This window comes from Halichoerus grypus, chromosome 11 (genome assembly GCF_964656455.1).
Source record: "Halichoerus grypus chromosome 11, mHalGry1.hap1.1, whole genome shotgun sequence".
NCBI lineage: Eukaryota > Metazoa > Chordata > Mammalia > Carnivora > Phocidae > Halichoerus > Halichoerus grypus.
In genome coordinates, this window is record NC_135722.1 from 64,161,609 (window position 1) to 64,183,906 (window position 22,298).

The following is a 22,298-nucleotide window of genomic DNA, read 5'->3' on the forward strand; positions in this document are numbered from 1 at the left end:
TGCCTTCCAGTTCTCTATCCTGAATGTCCCTATCTTGCAGTTGTCCAAATGTGAGAATACCCCTCCCATTCTCTTCCATCTTTGTAATCACCGGAGCTCACGGTGATACCACTGAACTGAGAGATTCTCAGTAACGCACAGCAATGAAGTCTGAAGGCTGTCAGTCCTGTTCCTGTAATTTAACTTTTCCCCTTGTCCTCTTTCTACTCACTTCCTGAGTTGCAAACCACTTCAATCATTCATTTATTCATTAGTTTGTTCGTTAACCTTCATTCACTGTTATTCTTTATTTCACAATTATCTCATCAACTATTTTCATTCAGTTGGTCAGACTCTCACTCTCCATCTATTCTCCATTCATTCCACGAGACGCTTGTTGGGCACTGTTGTAGGTGTTAGGAATACTGCAGTGAACCAAACAAAATATAGCAATAAACAAAAAGCTCTGTTCCTCATGGATCTGGGGGGAAGGCACAATACATACACACAATAAATATATAACACGATGTCAGGTAGTGAGAAGTGTGCTGAAGGACAGTAAGAGAGGGTGCTGGTATGCATGCATGCATACATGCATTCATTCATTCATTCATTCATTTCCATAGGTACTTATTCCTGAGTACCTACCATGTGTTAGATGCTTGGGACATGGTGGTGAAGTCCATGTCCCTGAGAAAGAAATGCAGGGCCTGGGAATCTGGATTTTTAGAAGTCCCTTGGGCAGTTCTGACTTACAGGTCCCAGTTGAGAACTTCTCATCAAGTGGACCCACATATCCTTTATAAATTATCAGATATCTGTGTCCTACCAACCCTTCAACCCTTTCTTCTAATTTCATCTCTAAAACTCCACCATATGTTTTCTCTTTTCTCCATTCCCTTCATTATGTTCTTACCATCTCACCTAAACTTCTGTTACAATGTTCTAATTGAACTGTCTAACCCCATCTTCCGCAAAGTTACCAGAATAATCACTCCAAAAAGTAAACTTGATCAAAAAGTCATTTAATGGCTTCTTGTGACTTAAGGAAAAAGTCCAGACTTTTAGCCAACACTCAAGGCTCTTGACAATCTGGGCCCAGCCTCTTCCTCCAGCCTGACTGCCCACCACTCACACAGCATACCCACCAGACTAGACCCCTTCCACGTCTCAGACCTGCCAGACCCCCATGTCATCCCCTCTGCCTGTATTGTCCTCTCCCCATGTCTACCTGCCATAATCCTTCTCATCTTTCAAGAACTGCCCTACATATAACTATCTCTAGAAGCTTCCCTGACAATCCCTCCCATTGACCCTGGACATGGTCAGTGCTGCTACCTCTGTGCTCCCACAGCTTTTTAATTATACTTATCATATCACATCACAATTTATGATTATACATGTCAGCCCTTTTTGCAAACAGTAAGTTCCCTAAGAACAGGAACCCTATGTTGTTCATCTCTAAATTCCTAGCTACCGTATCGTATACAATAAACAATAATTACCTACTGACTGAATAAATGGCTGAATGATGAATGAATTAGTAACCCTACGGAATGATTTATTCTATTGGGTGCTAGCAAGACATTAGATCAGTGTTTCCAATCAACTGCAAACAAGGACATTTAAGCACTTTATTTCCAGTAAGTAGCCTGAGTTGCCCAGTCAACCTATGGGTTAATTGTTCCGTTCTAACCATTCATACCTATTTCTCTTTCTTATTTTTCTCCACATTCCACTCTTGCAACTGCCTTTCTTCTGGCCTTTCTGAACTCTTCTGCCTGTGGCCCAGGCTGGCTCACAGCATGCCCTGCTAATTTTGCTCCAGCAAAAGTAGTCACTGACCTTTGACTGATGACATCTATCACTAGGGCTGGTCTGTATAGAGTCAGAGTATAACAACCACATCCTTGGTGTGATACCAGGGCACTGAGATGCCCACTGCCCCTAGCATACTCCTCTCTGCACCTAACACCTTGCTTCCCTTGGTTGAAGGCTCTGACCTTTTTGTATTCAAAAGGTAATTCTTTAATCTTCAGAAACCATCAGGAACTGGAAGTCCTCCCAGCAGAAAGTCTGCACAGTGTGGGAGACAGGCATGTGACAGATCTCTGATTCCTTTCATTGAAATGCCCTCATCCATATTACACACCAGATATTAAGAACTACTTGGGCTATGTGTTAGGATGCCACAAAAATGCTCAGACTCATGTTCAGTGGGGTGACCATTGAGAAAAGACAAGAAGCTCCACATTTCCATCCATACAGGCTTAAGTTATTAAAAAGTCAAGTATTTCTTAAAGTGGAATGCATGTTGGATCCCCTTAAAAGAGAAAGGAGAGGCTACCAGGCAACTGAGGGATATGGGAGGGGGAAGGGCATGGGAAGAGGAACCAGAAGGAGGAAAGACTTGGGAAGCTTGGAACACACTTGAGAAACTATCTCTTTTTAGAGTACTGGCCCCGTGTGACACCACAGAGCTAAAACAATATAAGCTACCACAGGGACCAGTCCTCAGAGAGGCAGTCTTCAGGGAAGAAGTTAGAGAGAGAGAGACAGAAACTACAAGGCCAGTCCACTTTCAGGTTCCTTCAGACCAAAGAAGCACCAACAGTGGGGACATCCAAGGCCCTGTCAATAGAGAGGCTACTAGACCTCTCAGTGTTGCCCAGGGCACCTAACCTTGTTTCACAGAACACGTGTTCTCAAGTAACAAAGGAAGGTCTTCTCATCCCAGAGCAAGTCCACCTCTATAGTCAAGACATGTTATACCTCCTTTATGGGCAGGGTCCTGACCCCAATGGGAAAAGCTTCTCACATCTTTATTGTATACTCCCCACCTTGGCTCAGCCATGCTCTATGGATTATTATGGAAAGGACATGATGTGCTACAAGGTGTGGTTCATGGACCAGCACCAGTCTGAGAATTGCTTGTTACTGGTTCACAGTGAGCTAAATACAGAAATTGAAAGCATGCATTTAGAATCATTTATAGCAATTTGCTGAGACATCCCAGCACATGATCAAGGGTTCATATTTTGCATGCCTTTGTTGTTTTCTGTATTTCATCTTTGTTATATTTTATAAAAGGTACCAATCTGTGATGACTAGAAATACACATTGTTTAGGAAACCAAAACACTAGTCTTTTACCACAGTTTGTGCCAATACTGCCCAGTTAAAATTCAGCAACCAGCACTGGAACTGTGAGCATTTGGAGTTTTCCCTTTGCTACTCTAAAGAAAACCTCACTCTCTGCTCCTTTGTTTGTCAAACCTCACTTTGCTTCCTCACATGACAGGTGCAAACAAAGATGAGTTGTTGTTTTTGTTTTTTTTTAAGATTTTATTTATTTGTCAAAGAGAGAGAGTGCACAAGCTGGGGGAGTGGCAGGCAGAGGGAGAAGCAGGCTCCCCTCTGAGCAAGGAGCCCGATGTGGGACTCGATCGCAGGACCCTGGGATCATGACCCGAGCCAAAGGCAGATGCTTAACCAACTGAGCCACCCAGGTGTCCCAACAAAGATGAGTTGTGAAAGAACACAGGTACAGGATGGTGGTTGAGCTCATGCCGGGCACCCATAGCATTTCAGTTCTTCCCAGGCAGGACCAAACAGAATTGTGCCCATAGAAAGAAGGAATCTTGCCACAGAGCCTATCAGAAAAACTCCTTCATATACTCCACATATGAGTGAAACCATATGATAATTTTCTTTCTCCGATTGACTTATTTCACCTAGCATAATACTCTCCAGTTCCAGTGCAGAAGATCATAAAAGGAGGGGAGGAAAAACTGAATGCGAAGTCATCAGAGAGGGAGAAAAACCATGAGAGACTCTTAACTATGGGGAACAAACTGGGGGTTGCTGGAGGGGAGGTCGGTGGGGGGATGGGGTAACTGGGTGATAGGCATTAAAGAGGGCACGTGATATAATGAGCACTGGGTGTTATACGCAACTGATGAATTATTGAACACTACATCTGAAACTAATGATGTACTATATATTGGCTAATTGAATTTAAATTAAAAAAAGAAAGAAAGAAAAACTTCTTCAGAAATTGCAATATCTAGTCACTGTTGCTTCACAACACTCCCAGACACCTGACTCCTGCCTAAGAAAATATTGACAGGTACTGAGTCATTCTATTGAAGTTCAATTCCTCTAAAAGCACAGGCCCCAAAATACACTTAACACACCCAGTTCCCAAAGGTTAAAGTATAAGTGAGAAACACCGCAAGAACCTGATACTGAGTCAAGTAGTAGTTTCTGACATGGGAAGGAGGAAGTATACATCAGCCCCTTCCACAGTTCTGGATGAGTACCACCCAGGTCACGTAATGAGTGAAGCAGACTAGATGCATCTAACATTTTTATTCTTGCCTTCTCGACTGTACCTCATCTATGTTATAATAACATAATTATAAAGCCACTGGAAATTGCCAATTTTCTTTCTTCCTGTGAAATGCTAAATGGTTCCCACATCTCATTTCATTTAATCTCATAATATCCTGGTGGGGCAGCTCTGCTCTGATTTATAGATGAGACCAGAAAGACTCATCTGAGGTCACATAAGGAGTGAAGGAAATAATGGAGACATGAATTGTTGAAGCTGTATTAGCAACCTCAAATTGAGGAAGAGGGGAGATACACCCACCAGCCTGCCTGAGGTCATAAAGAAAATGAGCTGGGCTAGGAAGGCAGTGGTGTCTCTGTCCCCCAAACCCTTTGAAATGAAATGAGTTCTTGGGAGACAGACAAGAAGTCTGACCCAGACAAAACTGTGCAGTGAGCTAAGATGGCTTCTGACACCCCAAATCTCCTTTCCCCTTCTGTGGGACTTGTACCCACCTCCCCTAGTCAGGCAGTGTTCTGGTGTCCCTGTCCCCTATCAAACTGGCTCTTAGGAGCTGCTGTCAGCTTCTTGATGGTGATTCTAAATGACTGTGTTCTCACTCCTGGAGTTTCTAATACTTCAGGTCTCCTCTTTCCCTATTGAAGGATATCTTTTATCCCATTAGGGGGTGTGCTGGTGAATGGGAAGTCACCCAGGGGAGGTGGTAGGGGTAGGCTCTCACCCTCTTTGAGAGCCCATACTTCCATTCACTGAATGCCTACTATGTGCTATGGACCATGTTAAGAATTCTACATTTACTAGCTAATTAAATTCTCAATAATCCTGCTGGCAAATCCTTATCATCCCATTTTACAGTTGAGGAAGCAAAGACCCAAGAAGTTAAGTCACTTCTAGTGCAAGGTCACAAAATCAATTAGTGGCTACTTACTTTTCTAGCCAACATGGCCTCTACAGACATAACAGAACATTACAAATCATCCCAGAGGGGAAACAATCCAGGCTACCACCCATGGAAAACAAAGTGAGTCCTCTCCAACAGGGAAATAGACAATGGGTACCTTAATAGAATCAGTATTCCACTATCCATGTGATATAACTTCAGTCATATTTGGCTCTGAAATGCCTATGGATGCCTATATGGACCCTCTCCCTCACCTGTAAACTATGTTGGAAACATCCCTGATTCCCAGGTGCCTCAGACTTGACACCTGGCTTGGTGACTGTATCATCAGCAAATTTGTTGACTTCAGCCCTATTCTCCAATAGGAGAATTGTCTTCAATTGAATTGAATTGTCTTCACTGAAGAGCTACAGATAAAATGCAACTGTCTTCCCACCAAAGGGTAACAACTACACTTCCAAGGGATGCACACCAATGGGAAGATCCTTAAATACCTAAAAGAAAATCATCTAAACATCTGTGGCAATGTAGCTCCACAATCAGGTACTTCTTAGGAAAGACACACAAATGTACACTTTGGCGAGATGATAACAGGTATGGAAAATACCAACAAAATCAAGACTGAAATATTGAGGACAACCTGCATCCTGAAGAGTTATTTACTAAGCACCTACTATGTGTCAGGTATTCTACATATGTTATCACTAATTCTCACTATGGCCTTTCCTGGTATATATTATCATTCCTATCTATAGTTAAGAAAAGAGACTCAGAGAAGCTATCATCAAATGGCTAATAAATGGCATATTTAAGATTTGAATTCATGTCTGGTTCCCATGCTTGAGCTTCTTCCATCACACCAAATTATGACAGTTTGATCATAATTCACCTCTTCTCTGAAGTGACTATATTTATTTTGAAGTACCTCTTCATTCTACTCTAAGGTAAAATCATTAATACAAATAAAAACCAGCTATTGTTGGTGCTGGAAGAAATCTCCACTTAACATTTTAATTTTACTTAACATTCAGATTTATTAGAAATTCTGGAAGCTGGGAAAGAGTACTGTTCAGGCTCTGTCCACATCAGGGCCCAGAATTCTCTCATACGTACTTCACAGTGCCTGTGAGAATAGTCTGGTGTTTGTGCTCATAGCACACCGAGCCATGAATCCCACATGTAGGGACTGTCCTTGTGAGCTGTGTCTTACCTTGGCCTTGCTGGGGCGACATCTTCTGGCTCATCCACAGCACCAGTTAGTTCTGGGGGGAGGAAAGCATCTTTGTTGACGTTATTCACCCAACTTGCCTTTGCCTCATTTGCTCTGTCCTTACTCTGCTCGGCTGAAAGAGGAAACAGTGAAGACAGGAAGGTCATCTCTCACCTCCGTGACCTATGACTCTCCTAGCATCTCTTATCACCGAAGCTCAAACCTGAACTTCAGGTCTTCCTGGAGCACCAAGGCACTCACTCATGAGTCTGAGTCCCCAGGGTCAGAATTATATCTGCAAAATTATATCTGATGTTACCTTCCCCCAAGCAGAATCTCCTGAGAGTATGAGTGGACCTTTACATGTGCAGGTAACTCCAGAGATAACTCCAGCAAAATTCTGACCACCTCTAGGTGAATCTCCCTGAACTGAGGTCAGGGCTAAATACATATGGTCAGGGCAGCTAGTCTTCATGGGACAGAGACACCATCATTTCCAAGCATTTACTGAACATCAACAATGTGCCTGACTTGAGGCTGGGCTCTGGAATCCAAAGGGGAACAAACGCTTCTGGCCTGGAATGTTTCTCTCCACTGCCTCTTCCTTCCCCCAGCCTCTACACATCCAAATTCTACAATACTCCTCAATACCCAGCTCAGATGCCAAAGCCCCCCAATAAAACCTCCATGCTCCCTCTTCAGGAAGTAACTTCTTTTTGCCTCTCAATACCCAGGGCTCTTTACCAGCACCTCTCAAATAATTAGCATTAAGTAATTATGCTAAGTGCCAGGCACAGTGTTGTTTTTTGCATGCATTACCTTGTGAGAAGGTGTTATTTTCCAAGTTTACAGATTTGGAAATCAAGGATCAAAAAGTTCAGGAAACTTGCTTTTGACCCCAGTGCCAGTAAGTGCTAGGAATGCTTGTACATCGATGTTAAGATGAAGCAATACGAGGGCTCCGATTTCCAAATACTCACATTCCAGGGTGGTATTCCCCACAGGTCTCTTTACACAGAAGTCTAGTTTCTTCAATTGCAAAATAGAATCCACAATACTAATCCATACCTCCCGAGATTTCTGAAGGCCTGGATGGTTTTGAAAATCAAGAGGGATGCGAGCAATGCAGGGCACCCACTAAACATTACCCCTTATTTGCAAGGGGTGTGGCTCTGAGTCAGAAAGAACGAAATCCCAGGTCGGCCATTTGCCAATGATATAACCTTGGACAAGTAACTTCACTTCTCTGAATTTTACATGTCCCATATGTAGAACAGGGATAAGAATACCTACCTTACAAGATCGCTGCTATAGTTAGAAATAATAGAGAGCAAATGCCTATCATGTATTAAATGTTCAAAAGGTGACAGCTATTTTCCTTATTGGGCACAGGCTAGATCTAGACAGAGGGTGTTCTCAGGTGTAAAAGTTTACACTGCCTAGCTCAGAGTGAAAGAGAAGGCACATCATACATATTTAATAAACCCAACAGGATTCTAAAGAAGCCCTCAAAGTACTGTCTTTACAGTCTCTTAAATGATATACTTGGTTGATTAAAGACATACCATATGTCAAAGTTGTTGAAAGGGAAGCTAATCTCTTCCTGTCACCCTACTCAGAGGAAATGGTTCTGAATCTTCAGAGTTAAAAGCCAAAGGAATGAAGGGGGTAAATGCCTCATAACCCCAACTGTCTATACTACTATAACTCAACACAGTATCTAAAGGACTTCCTATGTTTTTCTAGATTACCCTGAGTCCCTTAGCCCTGCCTTCATCCATCTGAATCCAGGACAAGAAGATTTTGAGCTGGAGGACTATGCATTATGCAAAGCGCACCTCTAAATTACTTCCCTCAGCAGATTCCAGTAATGATTCTAACATCCTTCTGGTCTCCTGACAATGCCTTCCCAAACAAATGCTGGCTCAAAATGTCCTAGCCAAATCAACTCACCTGCTACCTGGAGCTTCTTCTTTCTCATGGATGCTCTGATGATATCTGCACCATGAATTCTGTCTCTGTGCCTTTTTGCCTTGGCTTCATAAAACCACTGGCCACTCATATTCTTCAACTGTTGGTCATCCTTAATTTTTTCAGGCAAATGTCTACAAAAGGAAAAGAGCTTTACTTTGCTGAGAGCCCACAGTAAATAAATGAGTTCACTGTGACAGTGTATAAAGAAATCTGTAAACATACAAATAAAGCTCTCAATATTTTAGAAGACCCCACAAGCCTCCTAGACGACCAAGAAATATATATATTCCTCTTTGATTGAATAATCAGGAAAGACAAGGCTAACACTTTTTAAAAATCAAAGACTTCATCCATGACCTCCACATGATGCCTGGAATTTCTCAAGAGCAGATTCACTTTTTGGCTGCAGTCTTCTGTGTCCACTGTTCAGATGTAAATACCCCAGGGAATGATGGTCTATTAAGTGTCCCTAAGCCTTCGTCCCTTTATCTGTAAAAAGAGGTTCATCATAGTAATCTACTTCATGGTATTGCTTTGAGGATTAAATTAGCTAATGCATGTAAAATGCCCTTTGCCAATGCCTGGCACCTAATACCCAATGAATATCTGGTGGAGAAGTTATCAGCTCATCAATCCTTTCTGTTTCAGTGAAATGCATTTATCAGAGACTTTCTGGGTTGGGGGGTAGTGAATGATGTCCCTGGTTCTTAATGCCAAGGAAATGAATACTGAAAAAGTGGGCTGGAAGCAGGCAAGTTCAAATTTATGGAAGTAGGGGGATGGGGAATAGAGGCAGAGGCAAATTCTGATTGTGCAAATACTGCTTTCAAGGGTTCCACAATCATTCGTGCTCACTGAAAAGCTAACACCTGTAGAACAAAACAAATACAGCCCTAAAATCTCCCTAATTTACACTTAAAAAACATTGTTCTACTTGACAAGTGTTTTTTTTTCCATCATGATAAGTGTACTCTTTAATCCCCATCCCCTATTTCCCCCATCCCTCCCACATCCCCTCTGATAACCCTCAATTTGTTCTCTATATTTAAGAGTCTATGTCTTGATTTTTCTCTTTTCTTTGCTCATTTCTTTTGTTCATAAATTCCACATGTGAGTGAGATCACATGGCATTTTTTTTCTCTGACTTAACCCGCTTAGCGTTATACTCTCTAGCTCTATGTATGTGGTTGCAAATGGCAAGATTTCATTCTTTTTTATAGCTGAGTAATATCCCATTGTATATATTTACCACTTCTTCTGTATTCATTCATCTATCAGTGGATACTGGGGCTGCTTCCATAGTTTGGCTATTGTAAATAATGCTGTAACAAACATAGGGATGCATGTATCTTTTTGATTTAGTGTTTTTGTACTTTTTGGCTAAATACTTGATAATGCAATTACTAGGTTGTAGGGTAGTTCTATTTTTAATGTTTTGAGGAAACTACACACTGTTTTCCACAATGGCTGTACCAGTTGCATCCCCACCAACAGTGCAAGAGGATTCCTTTTTCTCCATATCTTCACCAATACTTGACGTTTCTTGTGTTTCAATTTTCACCATTCAGACAGGTGTGAGGTGATATCACACTGGAGTTTTGATTTGCATTTCCCTGATGATGAGTGATGTTGAGCATCTTTTCATGTGTCTGTTGCCATCTGGATGTCTTCTTCGGAGAAATATCTGTTCATGTCTTCTGCCCATTTTTTAATTGGATTATTTGTTTTTTGGGTATTGAGTTGTACCAGTTCTTTATATATTTTGGATACTAATGCTTTATGTCATTTAGAAATATCTTCTCTCATTTCATAGGTTGCCTTTTAATTTCGTTGTTTTCTTTCCTGTGCAGAAACTTTTTTTTTCTTTATGTAGTCCCAACAGTTTATTTTTGCTTTTATTTCTTTTGTCTCAGGAGACATACCTAGAAAAATGTTGTTATGGCCAATGTCAGAGTTATTATTGCCTGTGCTCTCTTCAAGGATTTTTATGATGTCAGGCCTCACATTTAGGCCTTTTAATCCACTTTGAGTTTATTTTTGTGTATGGTGTAAGAAAGTGGTCCAGTTTCATTACTTTGCATGTGGTTGTCTAGTTTTCCCAACACCATTTGCTGAAAAGCCTTTTTCCCATTGGATATTCATTCCTCCTTTGTTGAAGATTGACCATATAACTGTGGGTTTGTTTTTGGATTTCTGTTCTATTCCACTGATCTATGTGTCTATTTTTATGCCAGTATCATACTGTTTAAATTATTACTGCTTTGTAATATAACTCGAAATCTGGAATTGTGATACCTCCAGTTCTGTTTTTCAAGATTGCTTTGGCTAGTTGAGGCCTTTTGTGGTTCCATACAAATTTTAGGACTGTTTGTTCTAGTTATGTGAAAAATGCTGTTGTATTTTGATAGGGATTACATTAAATATGTAGATTGCTTTGAGTAGTATAGACATTTTAACAATCTTTATTCTTCCAACCCATGAGCATGGAATGTCTTTCCATTTCTTTGAATTGTCTTGAATTTCTTTCATCAGTGTTTTATAGTCTTCAGAGTACAGGTCTTTCACTTGTTTGGTTAAGTTTATTCCTAGATATTTTATTGTTTTTGGTGCAACTGTAAATGGGACTGTTTTCTTAATTTCTCTTTCTGCTGCTTCATTATTAGTGTAGAGGAATGCAAAAGATTTCTGTACATTGATTTTGTATCCTGTGACTTTACTGAATTCATTTATCAATTCTAGCAGTTTTGTATATACAGTATCATGTCATTTGCAAATAGTGAGAGTTTTACTTCCTCCTTACCAATGTGGATGCCTTTATGTTGTCTAATTGCTGTGGTTAGGACTTCCAGTACTATGTTAAATAACAAATGCTAATAATGGACATGCTTGTCTTGTTCCTGACCTTAGGGAAAAAGTTCTCAGGTTTCACCATTGAGTATGATGTTGGCTGTGGGTTTTTCATATAAGGTCTTTATTATGTTGAGGTATGTTCCCTCTACATTACAGTAAGTTTTTTATCATGAATGGATGTTATACTTTGTCCAATGTTTTTTCTGCATCTATTGAAATTATATGGCTTTTATACTTTCTCTTATTGATGTGACATATCATGTTGACTGTTTTATGAATAGTGAACCACACTTGCATCCCAGGAATAAATCCCACTTGATTATGGTGTATCATTTTTTTAAATGTATTGTTGGATTTGGTTTGCTACTATTGTGTTGAGGATTTTTGCATCTATATTCAAGAGAGAAAATGACCTGTAGTTCTCTTTTTTGTGGTGTTCTTTTTTTTTTTTTTAAGATTTTATTTATTTATTTGAGAGAGGAAGAGAGAGCATGAGTGGGGGGCAGAGGCAGAGGGAGAGGAAGAAGCAGACTCTCCACTGAGCAGGGAGCATGATGCGGGGCTCAATCCCATGACCCTGAGATCATGACCTGAGCCGAAGGCAGCCGCTTAACTGACTGAGCCACCTGGGCACCCCTTTTTGTGGTGTTCTTATCTGGTTTTGATATGAGGGTGATACTGGCCTCATAGAATAAATTTGGAAGTTTCCCTTCCTCTTCTATTTTTTGGAATAGTTTGAGAAGGATAGGCTTTAACTCTTCTTTAAATGTTTGGTAGAATTCACGTGTGAAGCCATCTGGTCCTGGACTTTTCTTTGTTGGGAGGTTTTTGATTACTGATTCAATTTCACTGCTGGTAATTGGTCTGTTCAAATTTTCTATTTCTTCCTGCTTTAGTTTTGGTAGGTTATATGTTTCTAGGAATTTATCCATTTCTTCTAAGTTGTCCAATTTGTTGGCTTATAGGTTTTCAGAATTTTTTTTTTTTTTTTTTTTTTTTGAGAGAGAGAAAGAGAATGAGCGAACAGAGGGCAGGGGTAGAGGGAGAGAGAGAATCTTAAGCAGGCTCCAGGCCCAGCGTGGAGCCTGACACATGTCTCAATCTCACAACCCTGAGATCATGACCTGAGCCAAAATCAAGAGTCAGGTGCTTAACTGACGGAGCCACCCAGGCACCCCAAGTTTTCATAATATTCTGTTACAATTGTTTGTATTTCTGTGGTGTTGATTGTTATTTTTCCTTTTTCATTAGTGATTTTGTTTATTTGGGTCCTTTTTTTTTTTTTTTTTTTTTGATGAGCCTGGCTAGAAGTTTGTCAATTTTGTTTTAATCTTTTCAAAGAACTAGAACCTGGTTTCATTGATCTGTTTTTTTTAGTTTCTATGTCATTTATTTCTGCTCTAATCTTTATTATTTTCTCCCACTTGCTGAGTTTGGGTTTTATTTGTTCTTTTCTATCCCCTTTAGGTGTAAGTTTAGGTTGTTTGAGATTTTTCTTGCTTCTGGAGGTAGACCTGTTTTGTTATAAACTTTCCTCTTAGAACCACTGTTGCTGCATCCCAAAGATTTTAGACCATTGTGTTTTCATTTTCATTTGTCTCCATGTAATTTTTCATTTCTTCTTTGATTCCTTGGTTGACCCATTCATTGTATAGTGGCATGTTATTTATTTATTTATTTATTTTTTAAGTAGCATGTTATTTAACTTTCATGTATTTGTGCTCTTTCCAGATTTTTTTCTTGTGGTTGATTTCTAGTTTCATAGTGTTGTGGTCAGAAAAGATGCATGGTAAGACTTTGATTTTTAAAAATCTGTTGAAACTTGTTCTGTGGCCTAATATGTGATCTATTCTGGAGAATGTTCCATGTGCACCTGAAAAGAACGTGTATTCTACTGTTTTAGGATGGCATGTTCTGAATATATCTGTTAAATCCATCTGGTCCAGTGTGTCATCCAAAGCCACTGTTTCCTTGATGATTTTCTGTTTGGATCATCTGTCCATCAATGTAAGTAGGGTGTTAAAGTCCCCTACCATTATTATGTGTCTATCGATTAGTTCCCTTATGTTTGTTATCCACTGCTTTATGTATTTGGGTGCTCCTATATTGGGTGCATAAATATTTACAATTGTTATATCCTCTTTTTTTAAAGATTTTATTTTTTAAGTAACCTCTACACCCAATGTGGAGCTCAAATTTACAACCCTGAGATCAAGACTTGCTTGCTCCACTGACTGAACCAGCCAGGTACCCCTATAATTGTTATCCTCTTGTTGGATTGTCCCCTTTATTGTGATATAGTGTTCTTCTTTGTCTCTTGTTACAGTCTTTGCTTTAAAGTCTATTTCGTCCAAAATAAGTATTGGTACCCTGGGTTTCTTTTGACATCGATTTGCATTATAAAGTTTTCTCCATCCCCTCACTTCCAAACTGCAGAGGTCTTTCAGTCTGACATGAGTCACTGGTAGGTAGCATATAGATGGGTCTTGTTTTTCTATCCACTCTGTCACCCTGTGTTTTCTGATTGGAGTGGTTAGTCCATTTACATTCAAAGTAATTATTGATAGATATGTATGTATCTATTGCCATTTTTGTTAGTGGTTTTATGGCTGTTTCTATAGATTTTCTCTGATCTTCCTTCTCTTGCTCTCTTTCATGGTTGGCTTTCCTTAGTGATATACTTGGATTCCTTTCTCTTTATTCGTTGCATATCTATTACTGGTTTTTGATTTGTGGTTACTGTTAAGTTTGTATATAACATCTTCTGCATATAGCAGTCTATATTAAGTTGATGGTCACTTAAGCTTAAACCCATTCTTTACTCTTCTCTCTGCCATGTTTTAGGTATATGGTATCATATTTTATATCCTTTTATGAATCCTTTGACTAATTTTTACAGAAATATTTATTTTTACCACTTTTGTGTTTTTCACTTTTCATACTCTCACTTATGGTCTTTCCTTTCCACTCAAAGAACTCCCTTTACTATTTCTTGCAGGACTGGTTTAATGATCATGAACTCCTTTAGTTTGTTTGTCTGAGAAACTCTTTATTTCTCCTTCTATTCTGAATGACAGCCCTGCTGGATAGAGTATTCTTGGCTGCAGATTCTTCCCTTTCAGCACTTCAAATATATCCTGCCACTCTCTCCTGGCCTGCAAAGTTTCTGCTAAAAAATCCACTGATAGATTTATGGGCTTTCCCCTGGTATGTAACTGTCATCTTTTCTCTTGCTGTTTTTAACATTTTTTATTGCTACTTTTTGCCATTTTAATTACTATGTGTCTTGGTGTGGACCTCCTTGGGTTGAAATTTTTGGGGGGGTTTCTGTGCCTCCCGGATCTGGATATCTATTTCCTTCCCCAGATTAGGGAAGTTTCAGATATTTCTTCAAATAAATTTTCTGCCTCCTTCTCTCTCTCTTCTTCTTCTTCTGAGATCCCTATCATGTGAATATTATTACACTTGATGGAATCACTGAGGTCCCTAAGACTATTCTCGATCTGCATAATTTTCTTTCCTCTCCTTTGCTCAGCTTGGTGACTTTCTATTACTCTGTCTACCAGGTCATTAATTCCTTCCTCTGCGTCATCTAGCCTGCTATTTATTCCATCAAATGTATTTTTAATTTCATTTATTGTGTTCTTGATCTCTGATTCTTTATCTCTGTGTTAAGAGTGTCCCTGCTGTTCTCCACTCTTTTCTCAAGTCCAGTGAGTATCTTTATGATCATTAATTTAAATTCTCCATCAGGTGTATTACTTATACCCATTTCACGTTGGTCTCTTGCTGAGGTTTGGTCCTGTTTTTTCATTTGAGAGATATCTCTCTGTCTCATTTTGACTGACTTTCTGTGTCGGTTTCTCTGTGTTCAGAAAGTCAGCTACTTCTCTTGTTCTTAATAATAGCAGCCTTATGAAGAAAAGGTCCTGTAGTGCCCTGCAGTGCATGTCCCGTTCGCCAGGGCCTGGCAAAGGGAATGTCTCCTAGGTGTTCATATCCTCTGCTATTGAGTATTGACCTCTTTTTCCTTCATTCCAGTTGTCTGCCGAGGCTCTCTTTGCCTATCATGGGCAGTCTTTGCTCCCCAGCAGGAGTGGGGCACATTTTAACAAAGTGTGTAGTGGTCTGCTTACAAAATGAGACCTGCCCCCACTGCGGCTGGAACTGATGTCCCACACAATGCCTGGGTGCGGAGATGTGACGTTGGAGAGATTTGCACTGGTCTTCTTGGGGAGGGGCCCACAGTGCTGAGAATAAGGCAAGTGTGACTGAAAAGGGAGGATCCAGCAAAGTGTAGGGTAGCGTGTCTTGGTGTAAACAAGTTAGGTAAGCAAGTGTCAGAGCCAGGCTGGTTCCCGCAGGTGGCTGTTGTTTATGCTGGGGAGCAGGGGAGGGAAATGGCACCTGCCAGCTCCTTTGTTCCTGGAGGGGTTGCCCCATGATTGTTGTCTCTCGGAGCCACAAGCCATGCTCTGAGATGAGCAAATCACTCCCTTCTGTCTTCCCTTGGTATTTTTCAAACTGCCAGTTCTAGCTGTATGTTTGGGCTCTTTGTGTGCTATGTCTTTAATGGTGGGGACTCAGCTTCCTAATGTCCTCCAGGCTCTCCTAGAGCCAAGCCCCTGATTTTTAAAGTTCCAGGCTTTAAGTCCCACTGGTTTTAAGAACTCACAAATTCAGCCCCTCTTTCAAAGGCAAATATTATGGGGATTCATCCTCCAGTTTGTGGGTTCCCCATGTGAAAGTCTGTTTTTCACCCTTTTCTGTGTTACCAGCTCCCTCGGCATGGCAGACGGCCCCAGTCCACTTCACTCCCAGACCAGGTCTTCGCCCTTTCTACCTTTTTTGATGTGGCCTCTTCACCATTTAGTTGTGGAATTTGTTCTGCCAGTCTTCATGTTGTTTTCTGGGTTATTTATGCAGACATGAGTGTTATCTAGTTGTATCTATGGGACAAGGTGGGCTTAGGGTCCTCCTACTCTGCCATCTTCCCAGCCAACCCTCTACTTGACAAGTCTTTTAAATTCCACATCTCTCCATCTATGTCAATAAAATGAGAATCACAGACTCTAGAACGTAGTCACAGAATAAAGGAGTATAAAAGCCTTAAGCTGACTTTGAACTTTTGGAAGGTAATGTGCTATGAAATCCAAGGAGGTTTCATGATTGTCATTCAAGTTAATATGCACCTTCCTAAAGTAACAACTCTATGTGTCTTAGCTAGAGAACATGTATGATGGCCACACCAAGGTGGTGGCAGGGCTGTGTGTGAGGGATGCACATCAGCATACCTGGGAGTGGGATTCTAGCAAGTATATTTCCTCTCTCCTAAGTGTATCTGGGGAGTGTCTTTTTACCCAGAGTCCAGCTCTTTGCTGGAACGTTCTCTCCTCTCCCAATTACCTAGGAAGAAGTGACTCCAACCCAAACATACCCAATCACAACACTTGGACACACACTGTCATCACCAAATCCTGACAAAGACACTCAGACATGGTTTTGACAAAGACATGGTTTTGAATCACCAGAGAAGATCATGATTCTTATTAAACATTTCTAATGGTTTCCAATTGCCTAAGGCTTTCCGCAGGGCAAACAATCTCCTATGGGCTGCTGATGGAGCTTTTGCCTTCTCCTCCCAAAGAACCAAGTTTGAGTTCAATTCCAGAAGAGAGAAGTCCTTTCAGAATTTTCTGATTAGAAAGTGAGCCCCTAGGGGCAGAGTCTCTACTCCGTATATCCTTGCTCAGTGTCTCTGGAAAATAGTGGGTTTTTATTCAGTGCTTGTGGAGTGAAGGAGTTGCATATGAGGCCCCTGACCACCTACGTGGTTTCAGGCTGCCTTTTCAGGTTCATTTTCCAGCACTTACCCCTGGACTCTACTTGCCAGTACTATAGACTTCTTACTATTCTCCAAACTGCTCTTTCTGACCTCCCTAAACATTAGAAGCAGAAAGACTATGAGCTTTAGACTCTCCCAAACAGGTCCAAATCCCAGTTCTCACCCTTCCTATATGCTACCCGGGCAGGTTACTGAACCGCCTGAAGCTTCAGTTCTTTGTAGAGACGGGGGAAGAGAAGACCTACTCTGCAGGACTTCTGAGGTGATTAAATGAAGTATTTACCTGAAAGCACCTAACCGTGCTTAGATCTTGGTAAGAGACCAATAAATGTGAAGTCTCTCAGGATATCTCTCCTCACTTCTCTGTGCAGCACATTGCTCCTTATCCTTCAGATCCAGCTTGTGCACCACTGCACGGGGGAAGCCTTCCCTGATTGCCAAGGCACAGGTCAGCAGCTTGCCCTTCCCCAGGCTCCCACAGCACTGACCACACCATATTCCAATGATCTATCTGCACATCTGTCTCATTGACTAATCTGTCAACTCCGCAGACTCCCTGAAGGTGAGGACTACATCTTAATCGCCTTTGTCATGCCAGCACCCAGCACCAAGCCTGGCACAGAGCTGATACACAACAACTGTTTGGCGAGTGAATAAATTAAAGAACAAATAAATGCTCCACAGCCACCCCAGTCTGAGTCAGGCAAAAGAGAAGAGTGACCCTGTCACTGCTGGGGTTAGGTGAACCATACCTGTCAAATGGCAGTGACTTCTCCTGATGAGGCAGGACACCTCGCTCTTGGCAGAATAGGAACAAACATGATGAAATCTGGCATCAGCCATCATCTTGTCATAAGAGACCACAAACCCTCCTAGCATAACAACTCTCGATTTCTCTTCAGGAGGTTGTTTATTTACTTATTTTTGGTGTTCGGCGGAAAGGCATTTTGTAGGGGGCCCGGTGCGACCCCGGATCTGCTCCTGCCTAAACGACTGTCTGTAAGCCCTGATCATGCTAAATTTTCCGTGCACCATGCGCACACACTGGGTGAGTCAGGCTCCCCAAAACACATGGGCCCTGGAGAGACTGGTAGCCATTACAGTACAGAATTAGGAGGGGGTTTCTGGCTTATCATTTAAGTGGCTAAAGAATAAGAGATTATTCAAATTCATTAAGTGCCATTTATGTCTTTCCTCACATGATAATCCCTGCTAGGTTTAATCAATGAATTCCTGTTTCGATCGTAGCCATTTGGAATATTTCATAGATGAATACATATGTGTATAAAACCCAGGTTTTATAAAGATGTACGATCATTTAAAAAAATAAAAATCCCACCATCTAGATGGTGCTATTAAAATCTTCTCTACCAGCCTGGATTGTTTGTCATTTTTCATCAATTCTAATTTACCAATAAAAATGGCATTTGATTCTCTAATTCTTATACCATTTAGGTGAAGTGAGAAAAAGATGTTTCTTGAGATCACGGTTTTCATCCCTTACCATCCTCTGCACGTAGGCACATTGTGCGTAGGAGAGAGCTGAGGAGAGAGAAGATGCCCGCTAAACCCCCATGGGCTGGTGGCCTTAAGTGAAGGTAGAGGGAGAGCACTCGGCCCAGACAGGACACTGTCCTGCTGGCCCTCCAGGCAGGTCATGCCCCCATTCCCTTGGTTAATACATACAAAGCATGTGTTTTGTACTAGCCCCGTGCTAGTCACCTAACATGAATCATCTCATTGAATACTTACATTTTCACCATCATATACAAAGAAATTAGTCAGCTGCAAAAGACAGCCATCTTGCCTCCTTATGCTAAAGGCCACATCTATTCCTTTGTTCATTAATTCATTAATCCCCTATCATGTACCAGCCATATGCTCAGAATTATGCATAAAAAAATCAGGCCCTAAACGCCTGTCTCAATTCCTGTGTTGCAGAGAGAGAGTGTGAGCACTTCCAGATGAAAACCAGAAGAGTAGGGACACCCTCCAGGCTGGCCTCAACACTTTTCCCTCAGCCTATCCTCTCTTCCTCCTTTTATTCACGCAACACACCCCGGCTTCCAACTATTCATCATGATTAGACAAAGGCCTACCTGGTTGATGTTATCTAGTCAACTAGATAAGAACCAGGCGGCTGTCCAGAGAGGTTGACTGGCCCATTCCCCAGCCTTTTTTTTTTTTAACCCCTCAGTACATTGGACAAGATGGTTAGACTGTGTGATTTGAAAGTACTCTGGGGCCAAAGAAGTTAGGAGGTTTGCCCAAAGTCACCCAGAGCCAGGATCAGAAGCCATCCAGATGCTGTTTCTGCTACTCACTCTGCTACTGAGAGAGCCAAACATGATTTTGGTGTCTAAGATGGTCAACACACTTCACTCTACAAAGGAATTCAACCTTTGAAAGAGAATCTGAAAACCAACACATGTGAAAATGAAATAAATTGCAAATGCTCCTTACAGTGGAAAATGAGAGTGCTCGCTTCGGCAGCACATATACAGTGGAAAATGAGAGGAAACGTGTGTCCCTTGTGTCACGGACACATCATAAATCCCCACCTTCTGCTGAGAGGCAGCACAGCATGTGGAAAGCATAGGCTTTGCAGTGTGAGGAGCAAGGCTTCAGTCTTGCAGGGAGCTTAACCTCTTCTACCTCATTTCCTCAGTGTTAAGCAGGTTCAGCTACACTGCTATGTAGATGAAAGGGGAAAATGTATGTGGAATTCTGTATACAATATAGTTCCTTGACAAATGTTGGTTCCTTTCCTCTTTGCTTTGACAGAAAACACCCCAGAGGTCCTGGAAAGCAGTTCTTCAATGCCAACTGCCTTCACTTAAAAAAAAAACAAAACAAAACTAGGTCTTAGGGGACGAGCTAAGAATCATAAGATGTGGTCATGGTTGAGATGTTATCTGTGGCAAGAATGCCCATCCCGTCGATGTGGTTCTGTGTGCACGGGGGTGGTAGGCGTGGTGCTGGTGGTGTACAGACACACACATGGGCAAAGACTTCCTGCTGACAGTATGATGCGAAGCACAGGAAACACCACCTTTAGAGTGTCTCATTTTCAAACTATAAGACTAAAATTACATATGTGTATGCAGGATGGTGTTTCTTAAAAAGAAGAGAGGGTAGGGAGAGAGAAAGAATCTATCCTGATGTCTGCCTCCCTGCTGGTCTGTGAAATGTCTCTGGCTGGCAGTCAGGGAAGCAAGCTGAATACACACGCGTGGTGATGACCGGGCCCAGCACTTGGGGCTGCAGGCAGAGAGGCAGCGCGAAACCCAGCTGCAGGGGCGACAGTGACCTAGGACTGTTATCTTCTAGCTGCCTCCTGAGACACCACAGTGGCTATTCCCTTGGGTTCGAGTCCATGTTCTACCATGAACAGGTAGAACAGATTTGGGAGCTGAACACTTACTTCCCCTGTATGACACTCATCTTTCTCATTCATGAAATCAGACCAGAGGTAACATATAGATTAAATCATCTCCACAATGTCTCAAATGAGCATGCATGTGAACAATTCCAAGCCCTGGATATATCAGGAAAGGCAAACGGATTTCAGTGGGAATGTGAAATCTCACTTACAGCCGGCCGAAAAGGACTCGGAGGCAGCATCTGCAACAGTGCTCCAGGGCATTGGTGAGACCCTCCCATAGCTGTAGGAGGATTATACTCCAGAGTCCATAATAATTAGCATTCGAAAGATCAGTCTGATTTATAGTGGCAGGTTTGCCTTTCTAATGATGTTTTGCTTAGGCCAATATTAGGTTTATATGATGTGTGCTTCTAAAACCACATACCAACTAGGAGAAGGACTGGGAAACTCTAAAATCATGTTAGGGAAACAAAGTTGAGATTTTAAATTTGCAATTGATAATCCATTAAATGGATAAAGGTCATTTCCTTTTAATTACCATAGAATTCTCTTCATATCATTGTCCAGAGAAGTTCCTTATTCTTAATAGATGCTCAATTAAATTTCACTGCATTAAATAATTGAGGGTTTTAAGAGTACTTTCCTCCTAAGGCGTCAGACTACCAACCATAGAATTTCGCCCTTTTTTAGACAAAAGGTGGAGTAGAGAATAAGGGAATTCAAATGTATCCATCTCCTCTTTCGTGCTAAGAAGATTAAGAATTATCTTACTTAATCCTGACTCTAATCCTTTGAGTTTGGTATTATGGTCATTCTCAGTCTCTGGGTTAAGGCTCAGAGAGGTTAAGTCACTTGTCCAATGAACCACAGTTGATTAGTGGTAAGGAGAGGATTCAAACTCATGTCAGTTTTGACTCCAAGGTTAAGCAGGGGACTTCTTCCCTAGCCTTGTGTAGGAATAATACCAATGATTTTGACCCTAATTGAACATGGATGCTTTGTGAACATACTGAAATTCACTTCAACCACTCTGGAGTATCTGATTACGACTACTAATAATAACTCATAGACAGACAGTGCTTCACAAATTAACAAATGATTAACAAATGACGGCTTGCAGCTTGACAAATTGCAAAAGGCAATAATAGCAGCATGGGGTAGAGGGAATAGTGCTGGACCAAGAGCTTTCCTTACCACGACTCTGGCAGCGGTTATCTGAGTGGCCCTGGGCTTGTCGCTTCCCCTCTCTGGGCTTTACCTTCTTTATCTGTAAAATGATTTATAGGGACCAAAAAATCTTCCCAGAGCTGTCAGGCTGTATGGAAAGCTGATGGAAGAGTCAAAGACAAACAGGTGGAGACGGCAAAGGGGCTGACAGCAAAAGCCCGTGGAACAGCATTTTCAGAGACCAGAGATCTAGTTCCACCAGCCCAGGAGCAGAACAGCCTCAGACCCATACCCACAAGTCCCTTCAGTCCTAAATCAAAGAAGGGGTCAGAGTTCAACTCTCTTTATGTGAAGCAGGCCAGACCATGGGCTGGGCCTCTTTGTGTCCACCAGCTATGGGCCCCCCCCCAACCCACGTGCGCCATCACTCCTCCCCAGGCCCAGAGTCCTAAACCTATCTATCTGTGGTTGAGTCAACCATCAGGTGCTTGACATCTAAGAATTCCCTCAGCATGGTGGTAGTACACAGGGCTTGACTCACACTGGATTTCTTGCCACCCCAAGACTTCTTGCTATCAGTTCACAGAAGCAGCAGCTGCTGGGGCACCCTGAGAAACAGCGACTGGAAGGGGAG

The 22,298-nt window shown here is 41.6% G+C and overlaps 1 protein-coding gene across 8 annotated transcripts in view; it reads right to left on the reverse strand.

Moving 5' to 3' along the window:
- Window positions 1-22,298, reverse strand: part of SYTL2 (synaptotagmin like 2) — a 114,488-nt gene that overhangs the window by 44,333 nt on the left and 47,857 nt on the right. For 6 of the 8 annotated variants that reach the window (XM_078058640.1, XM_078058645.1, XM_078058644.1 and 3 more), the window contains 2 exons: window positions 8,397-8,548; window positions 6,444-6,576 (listed from right to left, as the gene is read on the reverse strand). In XM_078058640.1, coding sequence (XP_077914766.1) covers window positions 6,444-6,576; window positions 8,397-8,548 — 285 coding nt within the window. The remainder of the gene's footprint in view (window positions 1-6,443; window positions 6,577-8,396; window positions 8,549-22,298) is intronic. The other 2 variants (XM_078058646.1, XM_078058641.1) reach the window with 1 other exon arrangement.